Source organism: Poecilia reticulata, linkage group LG6 (genome assembly GCF_000633615.1).
Source record: "Poecilia reticulata strain Guanapo linkage group LG6, Guppy_female_1.0+MT, whole genome shotgun sequence".
Lineage (NCBI taxonomy): Eukaryota > Metazoa > Chordata > Actinopteri > Cyprinodontiformes > Poeciliidae > Poecilia > Poecilia reticulata.
Window position 1 is genome coordinate 446,408 of NC_024336.1, and position 13,655 is coordinate 460,062.

At 37.9% G+C, this 13,655-nt stretch overlaps 2 protein-coding genes across 2 annotated transcripts in view; one reads left to right on the forward strand and one right to left on the reverse strand.

Annotated features, from left to right (window-relative positions):
- LOC103465652 (voltage-dependent calcium channel subunit alpha-2/delta-4-like) overlaps positions 1-13,655 on the reverse strand; it is a 60,050-nt gene that overhangs the window by 18,006 nt on the left and 28,389 nt on the right. The window contains 15 exon segments of the mRNA XM_017305137.1: positions 6,593-6,661; positions 6,768-6,889; positions 7,380-7,472; positions 7,601-7,691; positions 7,798-7,895; positions 8,809-8,854; positions 9,071-9,138; positions 9,373-9,434; positions 10,489-10,560; positions 10,862-10,948; positions 11,793-11,867; positions 11,962-12,042; positions 12,604-12,681; positions 13,235-13,252; positions 13,442-13,575. Coding sequence (XP_017160626.1) covers positions 6,593-6,661; positions 6,768-6,889; positions 7,380-7,472; positions 7,601-7,691; positions 7,798-7,895; positions 8,809-8,854; positions 9,071-9,138; positions 9,373-9,434; positions 10,489-10,560; positions 10,862-10,948; positions 11,793-11,867; positions 11,962-12,042; positions 12,604-12,681; positions 13,235-13,252; positions 13,442-13,575 — 1,194 coding nt within the window.
- On the forward strand, positions 7-2,727 carry LOC103465650 (leucine-rich repeat and transmembrane domain-containing protein 2-like). The gene is made up of 3 exons (XM_008410670.2): positions 7-1,026; positions 1,181-1,849; positions 1,941-2,727. Exons 1-3 carry the CDS (start codon positions 993-995, stop codon positions 2,402-2,404), a joined length of 1,167 nt encoding a protein of 388 aa, XP_008408892.1. The 5' UTR covers positions 7-992; the 3' UTR covers positions 2,405-2,727.

Below are 13,655 nucleotides of genomic sequence, written 5' to 3' on the forward strand. Positions count from 1 at the left end.
CACTAATAATTTACCACCTTTAGGATACTAATTCATCCAAAGATGGTCTTTTGGGTTGAAGTCAGAAAGAGATGAATGTCAGCCAAGTTCTCCCATACCAAACTTTTTCATTGTTTGGCTTTSTTCACTTGTTTGGAGCCATGTGGAAAAAGCCTTCAAATCATTGGGTGAATAAAACTTTCCAGAATATCTTAGTAAGAGTTCCTTTTACTGAAACTAAGAGCCTGAGACCGGCTCCTGTGAGTCAGCCCTACGCCATAATCATCCCTGCAACAAAACTTATCATGTGACTCAACGGAATTGAGCAAGCGCTKGTCTCCAGGGAACAGTCAAATTCAGATTTGTTCATCATATTGTCAAACAGCAAAGCATGATTGAGAGAAAGTCTGCTGCTCAACAAACCAGTTCATTGCAACATTTAGACCCAGCTGCTTGGTCATGCAGCTGGGTCTAAATGACAAGTTAAATTAAGCTTTCCAMGCATCTGAAGGTTGTACAAAGTTTGAAAGTTGATAGCTATCGAGTGTGCAGAAATTTGAGGACCTCAGTGAAYTATGCTGTCAGTTACTGATCCAGCTCTGTCTGCCCTAGGGGTGAGTTGTTTCCAGTTACTTCAAATTTTTTGTAATACCATCAACAGTTGACTATGAATTATTTAATTATTTAAGGAAAACTCTTTACTGTAGTTAATCCACTAGTGACATCCTATCATGGTACAGCACTGAAATTCCTTAAACCCCTGAGAGCAACTCATTCTGCCACATATATTATGATAAGTATCCTGCATCCTAGGATTTTATAAACTTCTGTTTTTATGTTTTCCGAATCAAAAACTCAATTCTACTTTAATTTCATAACCCCATTGTACTTTAACATTTTCTTTAATTACTTCTTCAGGTTGATCTACAAACCTGGATATCAGGGTTATCCAGCACCAAGCAAGACGAGAAAAAATGTAAACCGGCGCTTACAGCAGAGTGAATGCTGAAAACATGAGGCATGGACAGAGTCACCATGGGAGTTTGGGTGAGTTTCTATAAACCTTCACACTGTAGGAATTCAGTTACTCCTTCTGTTGTTTTACAACTCCAAACTAAGAACAAGTCTGTAAGAATTTAAATATCTCTGTCCACAGGAGTGTTTCTAAGAATGTTATTATTCATTTGTTCATGTCTCCTAGTCTATGAGGCTTCCACTGGAGTGGTGCTGGTTCTGCTGGGGCTTCTGGGCTCAGTCAGTGGCTGTCCTACTATCTGCACCTGCATCCACAACACAACTGACTGCTCTGCTGTGGGGCTCGTCTCTCTGATGCCCATCCAAAAGCAGCTAGGCTTGGATTCTCTGGTGCTCCATCTTTCTTGGAACAACCTGTCCTCCTTGGGTAGCAGCGACATGTTGAACCTCAGCAACGTGGAGCTCCTGGATCTGTCCCACAATCATTTTCACAGTTTGCAGCCTAGAGCTTTCCTTGGCCTGAGCAGCCTTCGATGGTTAAATCTCTCTTCTAACTACCTTGGTGTTATTGTAACAGCCTCTGACAACAGMACAGTGACTGGCCATGGACTGAATGGGAGTGATGGTTTAAGCAAGGAGGTCTTCCAGGGATTGTGGCAAGTGCAGGGGATTGATCTGTCCTCTAATAGCCTTCTGTTACTGCCAAAGGGCCTCCTGGATGGGCTTCAGAGACTCACCTGGTTGTCCCTGGCTCACAATCGGCTTATGACCCTAGACAGAGTTACATTTGAGCCCCTAGTTAACCTCCAGCAGCTCCAGTTGGCTGGAAACCGTTGGGAATGTGACTGCAAATTGAGGGATTTCAAGAACTGGATGGAGTGGTTAATTTACAGAGGTAAGCAGGTTAACATTTCCAAAATAGGTGAAGAGAGTAGTTTGATATAACATTGCCATATTGTCTTCTCACCTGTCCCTTTGTTTTACAGATGGACAGGTAGATGTGATGCAGTGCAATTTTCCCGGGAACCTTAAGGGCAGGGACATCCGTAGCATTCCAGCAGAGATGTTCACGTACTGTATAAGTCCAACCAAGGATGTTGCATTGAATCAGGCCACTAAGCCTCCCTGCCCACCAGGGCGGCTCAGCAGCATGGATGACTGTGTTCGGCAGCGACATAGGCCAGTCAGCGTACGCAGGGCACATGGCACACAAATAGTGGCAGGAGTGGTGTGTGGCACTGTGTGCATCATGATGGTTGTTGCAGCAACTTACGGCTGTGTGTATGCCTCACTGATGGCTCGGTACCAGAGAAAGATGAAGAGCCGCGGTCAGCCTCTGATAGCCAAGTCTGGAACTGAGACTGACCTGGATGACGTCCCAGCTTTGTCTACTGACACACCTAAAGACGGCTGTGACTTTGTGTATGGATATCGAATCAGCAGCTTCTGACATGCTGAGATCCAATTGCTTTGGCAGCTTTGCTCTTCATTTCTCAAACAGCGTCTGCAGGGAGAAACTCTGCAATTCTGCCACTGTGCTAAAACTCTGGGCGCGGAGTGATCGTACAACTAATTTAACAAGTTAGATTAGGTGAAGTTTAAAAACTGTAGCGCATTTGAAATGCATTTGTGTTCTTCATATGAAACCTATATATGTGCTGATTGGCACATCTGGACATTCTAGTTTTTTTTATTTATGTTTTCCTGTTGCACAGCATCTGAGTATAAGCTTAAGATGCACAGCAATGCAAATTAAATTAGTTTCCCAACAGTCATGTCCATTTCATATTTGACAACTTGTAAATTATGTTAATTTAGTATTTTTCTATCATACCTTCTCAGGACAGACAATGACTGAGACCTGATATATGAGAGAATCCAGCTTTAAGCTTTAATGTAACARCTACAACTAAATAATTCCAGACTTCTGCTACCACCTAGAGGAGAAGCTCTGAACTACAAACCCCTTCTGTCAAGGTACAACATTTATGACAACTCTCATTTTAAAAATCAACTGCTGCATAAACACGTGAGGACGTCACATGACCAATCCTTAATAATCAAGGATTTGTCTGGAAGTTTTTCTCTTATGAGGAATGAATTTGTTTGAAACATTATCTCAATGGGCTGCACAGTTGGTAGAGCTGTTGCCTTGCAGCAAGAAGGTTCTGGGTTCGATTCCCAGCCCCAGTCTTTCTGCATGGAGTTTGCATGTTCTCCCTGTGCATGCGTGGGTTTTCTCCGGGTACTCCGGTTTCCTCCCACAGTCCAAAAACAATGACTGTCAGGTTAATTGGTCTCTCCAAATTGCCCCTAGGTGTGAGTGTGTGTGTGCATGGTTGTTTGTCCTGTGTGTCTCTGTGTTGTCCAGGGTGACCCCGGAACGTTAGCTGGAGATGGGCACCAGCAACCCTCCCGACCCCACTGAGGGACAAGGGWGTAAAGAAAATGGATGGACATTATCTCAACCTCAGTTGCACTGCTCATCAAGCTAAGGATAGGAATTCATTTCTCTCAGCAGTATTTGGTTTTTCAAAATAACTTCACAAAGTTCAATTTTTGGCCAAATGACATCACAATGACAGCATCTGCTGTGAATCCCAATTTAATCCCTTAAAAAATTTGTAAATTGTGAATCATCTGAGGTAGGTTTTATTTATATTTTATTTATTTATAAACCTGGGCTATTATGCTTTCCTGATTTCTTTTGGATAATCGCTATCTCAAGGACCCCTGCTGTGCTGAAAGGTGGGTCAGAATTTTTACAAACGTCCTTTACTTACACCGCAGTAGCTTTCTGATCATTATCAGAATTATCATTATTATTATCAAAACAGGAATACACACAAAGGTCGCAGTGGTTCAACACTAAAGCTTTAACAAATTAGAAAAAATGGTTACAATTTATTTGACATTGTGTGTGTAACTGGGTCTATATTAATAATTGTATATATACACAAAATGTGTTCTTTCATGTTTTCGGACCAAACCCCTTTGTCCGCTTATACTTGACTGTTCTTGTGTCCCTCTGTGTCYACTATAAGGGGTTWGGTCCTCCAACTCCGCCTTATTTTTTTATTTTCTTCTATTGTTCAGGGTCCTCCAGGACTATTATAAATATTAAGTTATTAATTTCCTTTTCCCTTTTGTTATTCGTTCCAGTGGGGAGAGGTAAGTTTTATAATCCATTGTAATCCTTTAATTTATATTGTTCAAATGTTTATTTTTCCTTCTCTATTAATGACAACTGTTTGGATTTTTTCCTTTGAGTTGCTATTACGCCTTTATAACATTTGATGCATGATAACTAGAGATGTGCCGATCAGGTTTTTTCCTGCCGATACCGATACCGATCACCCATGAGGGTCGATCACCGATACTGATCACATAATTATTATTTATTTATTTTTTATCATAAATACTACCGGTTACATTATGTGGAATAAGGAACCATGAATTCACCTTAATTTAGACAAAAACTTGCTTTTAATAACTTTTTCCAAGAAGAAAACTAAACAAAACAGGCATTGTGCAAATTGTACTGCTATTGRYAATACTATCTTTAACAGACTGATAACATATGAAGGCTCTGAAGAGGCTAAATAATGCAAAGAGCCAAAATAAAACCTCTCAACATTGCCAAAAAGTTTAAGTATAAAACTTAACATTTAAAGGCAAATACAGGATCCATTACAATAAACAACCCTGAGTTACTGAATGAAAACTTCCTGTTAACATGGCGGCTAGCTGATTACTGCTAGTTCTGATTGGCTGTTTCTGACTGAGAGGAGTAATTATGCAGAGCAGGGAGGAGATCGATTATTTTTTTAGAGATTATCTGTCTCATGTTAGGACAGCGAAAGTTTTAATATGTATGTAAAATGTATTTTTTTAAGTTAGATGCTGCAGCTTTAAACAGAGGTTCGGTGTGAGAGTCACTACCGGGTGGAGCAGAAGCGGCGCTCCGTCTGAAATATTACTACCGGGTAGCGGTAGCAAAGTTGACACATTTAATGAACTTTTAATGCAAAATTTAATGCAACTTTGAATGAAAAATGTCATTATTTACCAAATGACATGTCATGACAACAGTCGTAAACATTCATGAAGATTCCTTCATCTTCATAACAGATGTCATGTCATGTTTATGACTGTCATGTCACTCTTATGCACACCCTGAAGTTTCATTAGATTTACTGTAMAATAATATTTGGTGTGATGTTCAGAGTGTTGAAATCAAGCAAAACATAAAATAATGGTTTAAGGCTATGAACATTTTAGCAACCAGATTGATATTTTTTTTTTTTTACACATTTCCTGTTTTATTTCAGTTTTCAGTTGATTTATACAGAATGCTAGATTTGGAAGGATTTGTTTTTTTATATCATTAAAATGTGGCAAGTTGACACTAGTGATCCTCTGATCTGTCAGGGACTGAATTGATCCTTCTCCAGCTGCTCCAGAGAGGGTTTATATTGTAATCCCTCATCAACAAGATCAGTTAAATCCCACTAACTAATAKTCTGTTGCTGCAGGCGACATATTCTGAATTATGTCTCAATTTKTTTTKTTTTTTTTAATGTAAATAAAAATATATCAGGAGCATCAGTAGATTTGAGTTAAATTTGACATTTTTCCTAAAATAAGTCATTTTTTGTCAAAAGTGATTTATTTAGGCAATACATTTCTAAATAAATAAATACTTTTGGCAAAAAATTGACTTAGGTCTCCTTTTTTAGGAAGGTGACGATATGTTGTTTTTTTATTTCCTTTATCCTGATCAATCCGAACCACTGTTAGTGGTCAGCGTAAGCAAGGGCGTAGGAACCAGTCTGTCATTGGGGGGACGCATATCGGAAACCTGACAGATCAGTAAATAGCTTGAGCAGAAATGTCAAACAATTATGCCATCAACACATCAGTAATGCGTTACTCTAATCTGACCCTTGTTTCAGTAACAAGTATTCTAACATGTTACTATTTACAATCCAATAATCAGATTAAATTTATGCATAGTATAATGACCGTCATTCCAGGATGAACACTCACTTTAGAATTTGCCTCACAACTACTTTAAATAATAAAAAGGGTAATTTTGCTGCTGTTTCAGTCTCATTCTAAATCATTGTGACTAGACTAGCTAACTTTTAAACAAAGTTAGCAGTACAATTTTGGACATGTGACTATCCCAGAATTAAAACCCCTTAGCCAAAAAGATTTAGTTCTATATATGAAAGTAAACTGACAACAAGATGTTATAAACGAGCGATATTCATGGCAAACTTCCTGACAGATCGTTTACCTCATTCAAGGAGTTTCTCTGACTCCGTCTGCTGCTGCCTTTACTCTGAGCCGTTCAGAGGGGGGAGGGGGAGGAAGCGCTCTGCTGAATGCGCTGTTATGCGCCTTCAAAATAAAAGCATGCGAGTGGAAGATTTTAAAATGGGGGACGAATGTGGCTCTCTCTAATATTGGGCGGGGGGACATGTCCCCCCTGTCTCCCTGGCTTCCTACGCCTATGAGCGTAAATGCCACAGACCAGGCAACATCAGGAAAATCTCCATGGAGACTTAAAAGAGAAAATGTATTTGACACGACATTCTCCAGAAAGCAGATCAGGACTACAGCTGACACTGACCTCCAGCCATGGCCGTTTTGTCTCCAGATGACACGGTGACAGCTGTTGTTGCTATAACATACTTCACTCCTGTTACGAGAACAATCATTTTCAATAAACTCATATATTTTCTGATTGGTTATTTGCAAAGAATACAAACCAAATATGTTTGGTTAAGAGATGTAAGAGTGAAGACCTTTGTCATTAACAGCGTAGTATAAAAATCTCCCAGGAGTGTTTTCCACGGCCAGGCGATACCASAGAGGGAAATGGTCGATGGTGAACAGGTTGTTTTTGTCCGATGGAGTCAGGAATTTTCTGTAAGCGATAAATTTAACTTTAGATCAAATTTTATTTTATTTGTTTTGAAAAAAATCAACTGAAAGTGATTTTGTTCAATATCACTTTTATTGAAAGTGATATTGAACATTGCTGAACATCAGATTTGTTCAGATAAAAGTACATCAGAATAAAACCCTCTAACCTGTTTACTACATTTAAAGTACCTATTAAAAAACAACCTTTAACTTGGCATTAAACGTACTTTTTATTCTAATAAATTAAATGTCATGTTTCTCATAGTTTTTTTTAGAGGAAAATCATCATAATTAACTGAAATWAAAGTTTAATCTATACACCGTGTTCACTTATTGAACTGAACTATGGAAATAAACAAACTTTTTGATAATATTCTAATTTATTGAGAGCCASCAGTGTGATGCGTTATCTACACGTTCTGTTATGTAAGTGAGATTTACTTTCTGCTACAGAGACAGACTATGTCTTGAGTCGGTGTTCTCATCCTTACTTTGCCATTCTGGTCTCCGTTCCTGCATATCTCATTAACCTCATCAGGCCCGAGCGAGTCCCAAGAAAAGCTGTCTCAACCCCTGGCTCCACCCTGCACACCACACCACAATACATTAGACAGGCATGACACATACATATTACTATCAGAGAACTTAAATTACAGCAGCAGATTATAGTCCAGTTGTGAGCTCACACTTGATTCAGTTTCTGTGGTCTCACCTGTCATTAAGCATCACTGAGTTCCAATAAGCCTCCAGTGGGGCTGTTACCACGGCATCAAACAATATCTGCTGGAGCAACAATTCATCACCTAAAGCCAAAAGACATGTGGAATCAAATAGAAGCACATCATTCTGCAAACTGGAAAAATTTACTAAAATAATGTTACAATGTTTTTGTGAGGAGGTAAAACCTACACTCCAGGTCAGGCTCCTTCCCCTGTAGGTATCTGATGACCGCTTGATGCTGGGTGTATTTTCGGTGATCTGGGTCGATGTCTGTCTCACAGTAAGTCCTGTAGAAAAAAAGATTTTGTCAGTTGGATAAACAAAGCAAAGGACCGTTGATCCARTTGGAAGCCTGATTTCTTGATTTCTACAGCTCCCACTGGTGAATGAGAGGAAGAATGGTCATTTCTACACTCATTTTGGATGCCTATGCTCAATATCCCACCCCAGGTCTGAGCTCATGTAGCGCAGGCTCTGTTCACACAGGCCTGGTTTTCAGTGAAATCAGAACATTTTTGTTGAGGTCCAGCTGATTGTTAACACATCACCAGTGATCAGAGCTTTTGAAACCAGCTCTCAGAATGGAGCTTTTCTGTAACACTCCCCACCGAGGCGTGAAGTGCGCAGCAGGTGTTAAAGCACACATGTGCAGAACATACAGCAGCTGGACAATCAACATCCAGTAAAYGAAACGACAGATAAAGAAAAGAGCMTGGACAATGAGAACAATTCAGTGCACATTATAATAATTTCCTAAAGTATGTTTGCATTTTAACATTAAGAAAGTAACTTGTTTAAATTGCTAWTGTAGCATCTCACTTGACTCCAAAAGTTCTTAAACATCTGTAATGCAAAATCATCTCCAACTTTAACATGCAAATTATATATTGAATATAAGCAGCTAACAATGGAAATATTCCATTTTTCTTGCATTGGAAAATGTATGAAAAACATTTTTCATTGACATGATAAGTGGGACTAAAAAACTTTTATTCCATATTTTCAGTAATTTTGTTTCAAATATATRAATGTAAATRTGTTGTTGTWCCATTGCTGTWWAMWACAATTGAACAACATCTGCATAATTTAGAGTTGTTTTGGGGGTAATTTTAACAGCTGTTTGTCTATCACTAAATGGAGTTAAAAGGTCTATRAATTATCTYGATTTACTCTAAATGTCAGTTCACATTTCAGACGTACCACTCAGAGGCGATGCTTAGGTCAGGGGAGGTCATGTCATGCAGACCTATATTGGAAAGTAAAAATATGTAAGTCAGTAAAATAAATCACAGGAGTTGATATCAATTGAAGAGCAAGAGTGTTGATGTTTCATTCACTCTGCATTAATGACAGCATTCAAGAGAACTGTCAGATAATCCAACTGAGCTGAACATATTGTTTGATTTCTTATAATGACAAGATAAAATATTGCTGGTGTGTAGAACATAACCRAAAATCCTACCTTCTTCCACTGATACATTTCCTGTAAACATCAGACTGCCGTGACCCTTGGTCAGCACCAGGCCAAAGCTAACGGGTATGACAGGGACAAAGCTAAACTTTATACTGAATAAACAACTGGTAGATTCCACCAATGTTATTGAAGAACACAAGTCACAAAAAGAACATTCATTTCAGCACAACTTTTCCATTTGTATATATTGAAGTATATGGAAATTGTTGAAACAAACAAAAGAAAATAAGAGCATTGAATTCAACATATCTGTATAGCATGACAAAACGAAAAGATGAACTGTGTTATACCTGAAAGGCGTTTCAGCAATGTCTGTGTAGAAGTAGTTGTTGGTGAGGTACATTGGTCTTTTCTATTGGATAAAAAACACATCTGATCAGGCAATATTCAAAACAGAAATTGTAATCAAAYTGCCCATAGCATGTTTAGAACATGATGCATGTCAATAAGCCGAATAACATCAAAACGTATTTCAGGAATTCAATTCAAACTCTCACACTTACATAGATTCATCACACACAGTGATATATATATCAACCAGTTAGTTCTGTTAGCTTTGAAAATTATGAAACTCCAAAATTCAGTTTCTCAGAATATTACAATATTCTGAGAAACTGAGAAACTTTTCTATATATGCTATAGAAAAGCATCTAAGTGAAGAAATAAAAGATTTTCACGCTTTAACTCAATATAGTTCTGTTCTTTTTTTTTCCTCGGTGGGAGCACTAAGAATCTGAGGTTTGAAATCTATACATTTTATTTTAAGGTTGTCTTATGGTGAAGGCTGTGCTCAAAGAAGTTGGCTTTTCAAAGTGTGGAAGTTGAGCGGTAGAAAAAGGCGAGGACAAGAAACAGGGATAAAAGCAACATTGTTAAACCAGTCCTRACACAGAGACAATGCTGGAAGCATCTCAGCTGGGATACATAAAAAAGGACTGTGGACTGCTGCTCAGTGGCAGACTGTTCTCTTTTCAGACAAACAAAACTTAGCATAAACCTGACAAGCAATGATTAAAACAGAAGCAGCCCTGATGAAGAACTGATTCCAGATACATACAGTGAATGTACATTTCTGTGTTRAAAATCCTTTCTTATTGATGTGATTTAATATTTAATTTTATGATAAACTGAATTGTGGGTTAACTTATTGACGTAAAATGAACCTGTCTATTAATCTTCCAGTTTATGAAGATTTCCCTGAGCACAATAATATCACTTCTACTTCCTGCCTGTGAGACAYTCAGTTTTTAGCTCCAGTTTTTACATGAGCCGAGTTACAACAACAGTTCTGGTAAAAACAGTMACTGTGGGTGAGCAGGATTYATTAATATAACTCATTTTAATCGACTACAGTCGACTCTAAGCAGGATGAAATAAGAAGCTTTTGTTTTTCAGAACTTTCTCACCCCTTTATCCACAGAGGCTCTGATGTTCAGGGTCATACTGCCTGTCTSTCCTTTCACCATAGGTGTCCTCAGCTGTAAGAATAAAAATACAAATTAGACTAGATAGAACTGAACAATACCAAAGCACAACATTTGCATAAACATGAACAATTACTAAGCAAATATCTGTCTGTCCTTCAGTCAATTACTCAACAACATYTCTGCACTTCATATATTTTACAAACATATAACACTTTAAAATTACAATAATAGTGCAAAAAGATTCTTCACATAACTAAATCAGGTCCACAGACTCAATCTATCGAGTCTTTACTGTTGAATACATCCAGATTTAAATTGCAGCCATTTTAGTCTTAATCCTGTGTGTGTTTACCATCTCCTCTGTGTCCTCCCACTCCACCTCTGACAGATCCACACTGTTGTAATTTGGCTTTGGCTTTAGCTTCTTACCGTCTTTATACTGCAGGACAGAGGAGCACTGTTACTATGTATCTGAGCTGGGGTGCCTGTTCAAAGGGCTGGACAGACTTCATTCACCCAGGACAAAAAATCAGAGTCAATAACAAAATAAACTGCCTGACATGGGCAGAGGAGCCTAATCTATGGCACCAGTTGATTTTGTAAAGATTTATTATAAAGAAGAATTGATATAARAAAGTGATAGACCAAATACAAATTCCTCTAATTTTGTGCTAACTATATATGTGTACGTATATGTTATTGGGTTATGTTAATGTGTGGTATACGAGTTCAGAGCATTCCTTTTCATTTCCTTCTGTAGAATTTTTTCTACTTTTTTGTTAAATTCTTTGTGCATCCTTGRAATTTTCCCTTCTTAAATAATGTGCTACTGAAGAGCTGACTGTTCTATATTTTCCATGGGAAGAGCTGTAGTGAATAATATACAAGCATACTTTTGTTTCCATTGTCTATATGTTAATATAATCATTTTACATCCCTCTGACATTTGGATAAACATGCCTCATTTATCGAGTGTTGGAGTTTGTTATCATGAATATCCTTTGTCAGCATAAAGTTAAAAAAAAGGTAGTAATGTTCTGCTTTTAGAAATAAATAAATAAAATATTACGTCTGACCTGTTCTGATCTTTGGCCACTAATTAAAGAGGACTGTAAGGTTGACTTAAAGTCTGTTCTGTTGCTAAGCAGTCAGTGACAATGACTGCCACAGTTTCTTACATCTTTCTATTTCTGAGCACTAAGTTTGGATTTAGTTTGATGCTCAGCAGCTCTGCTTTATCCATCACTGTGGCAGAAAACAAAGTGTTCAGAAGCTGTACTCACCAGAGGTCGGAGGTCAGGATGAGCCAGAATGTACCCATTGTTGTTGAGGAGGAAGGCRTAGCCATGCGGTCCCAGCTGATAAAACAAACAACACTGCTTTCAGTTTTATTCACATGTGTGAGAATAAAAGTTTTGAAAAGCTGGAGAAGTGAAGAACACTCGGCCTCACTATGTATCTCGGCGCCAGCTTCATCACCTCCATGAGGGGAACATCAGTGCCAACCACACCCAGCAGGATGCCATGCGACAGCTGAAGACAGGCAGCATCATGAAGGCAGAGTTTACACACAACCTCTCTTAAYGTCATGTTTCAGTGATTCAGTTATTCCTTTCTCTGGTAATGTCACTGTTTAAATGTCTTCTGTTAATATATTAATATTTTCCACTATGAAAACTATTAACTAGATCTAAGCTGATTTTTTGTTTCGGATTTGTTTCTATTCTGGGTCRGACATTGGTATAAATTTTCAAACATGTTTGAATGTGTGCAAAGMAATAAGTTGAACATCTTTCAAGAATTTGTAATATTATATTTCTTATTAATTGTATTCACTGACTGGTTTTACACATACTTTACATGATTACTATTGTGKGTCATGTCCACATATTGTTTTTCATAACTTTTATGTTTTTTATGTTGAAAATGAAAAAAAGTAAATAAATTCTTTCAGCCATGTATGATAAACTTCACTTATCAATTGTTCAGAAAGTTGTTCCAWTATAATTTACACATATATGTGGATTTGATATTGTATCTGAACAAATAAATATGACTTTCAGAGAATATCAAAGGGCGAGTTGCTGAACTGACCGTTTCCTTCTTCTTGCTAAAAACTGGCATGGCCACTGAAGTCATCAGCAGCAGACTCTGAGCTTTGGTGTAGAAAAGCTAAAAGACAATAGAACATGGTTCCTCATTAATTCAATTCAGTTTATATACTTACATATTCACAACAAGGCAATTACAAAAAAATATAATTTCAGACAGCAGAAAAGTGATTGACCAGATGGCATTATGAAGCTGAATTTATTTGTGTAAAATAAAGGACATTTTAAATGCATGTTGACAACTCTGCCAATCTCAACCAGTAGTGTGAAGAATGTCAGATTATGTCCCTGTTTTCTACAGTTCTTTTCAGCTGAAGTTTGTGCTGCGCAAGATTACCTGACTGAATGCTTGGAATCCAGATTGTGGGAACTTTACTAACAGACAGTAACTAATAACATAATAAGCATGTTGATAAAATATTTGGCTCCTACCATAATGGAAGAAATTAACTATGAGCACAAAGTTTGCAATAGTATCGCATATTTGGCCAGAACTGAAAAAAAGAACTTGAAGAAGAAATATGACAGAAATGCTCAACATTCATCTCACAGTAAAAAGGTTGTATTATTAYTTTTATTTATTTAWTTACTAATTTATTATTATTATTTTTTACCTCCTTTGTGTTGGGAAGCTGCCAGAGTGGGTTTCATGGCCAACAGGTTCATGAAAGAATGAGTCCAAATACAGTTTAAGGAAGAGACAGATGGACATGAAGTCACAGACATGAAGAAAATGAAAATGAAGATGATGMGCAATRTGCAGCGTKTTCGGGGAAAGGACACTCAAGTGATTGTGCTGCAATGTGGACGGGTCATCTTACCACTGTGTCCATGTAGGCTTCTGTCCAGATGATGTCATGGTCATGGTTGATAACCATTGGTCGACTGAGCACATGCAGATACTCCATGACATTCTCCTGAACGTCAGCCAGAGTTGAGATGTGTGTGTAGTAACCTGACGAAACCACAAGATCATAGTCTCTATGACTGTGCCCATTCAGAGTGGTAAGATCTAACAACCACACACACACACAC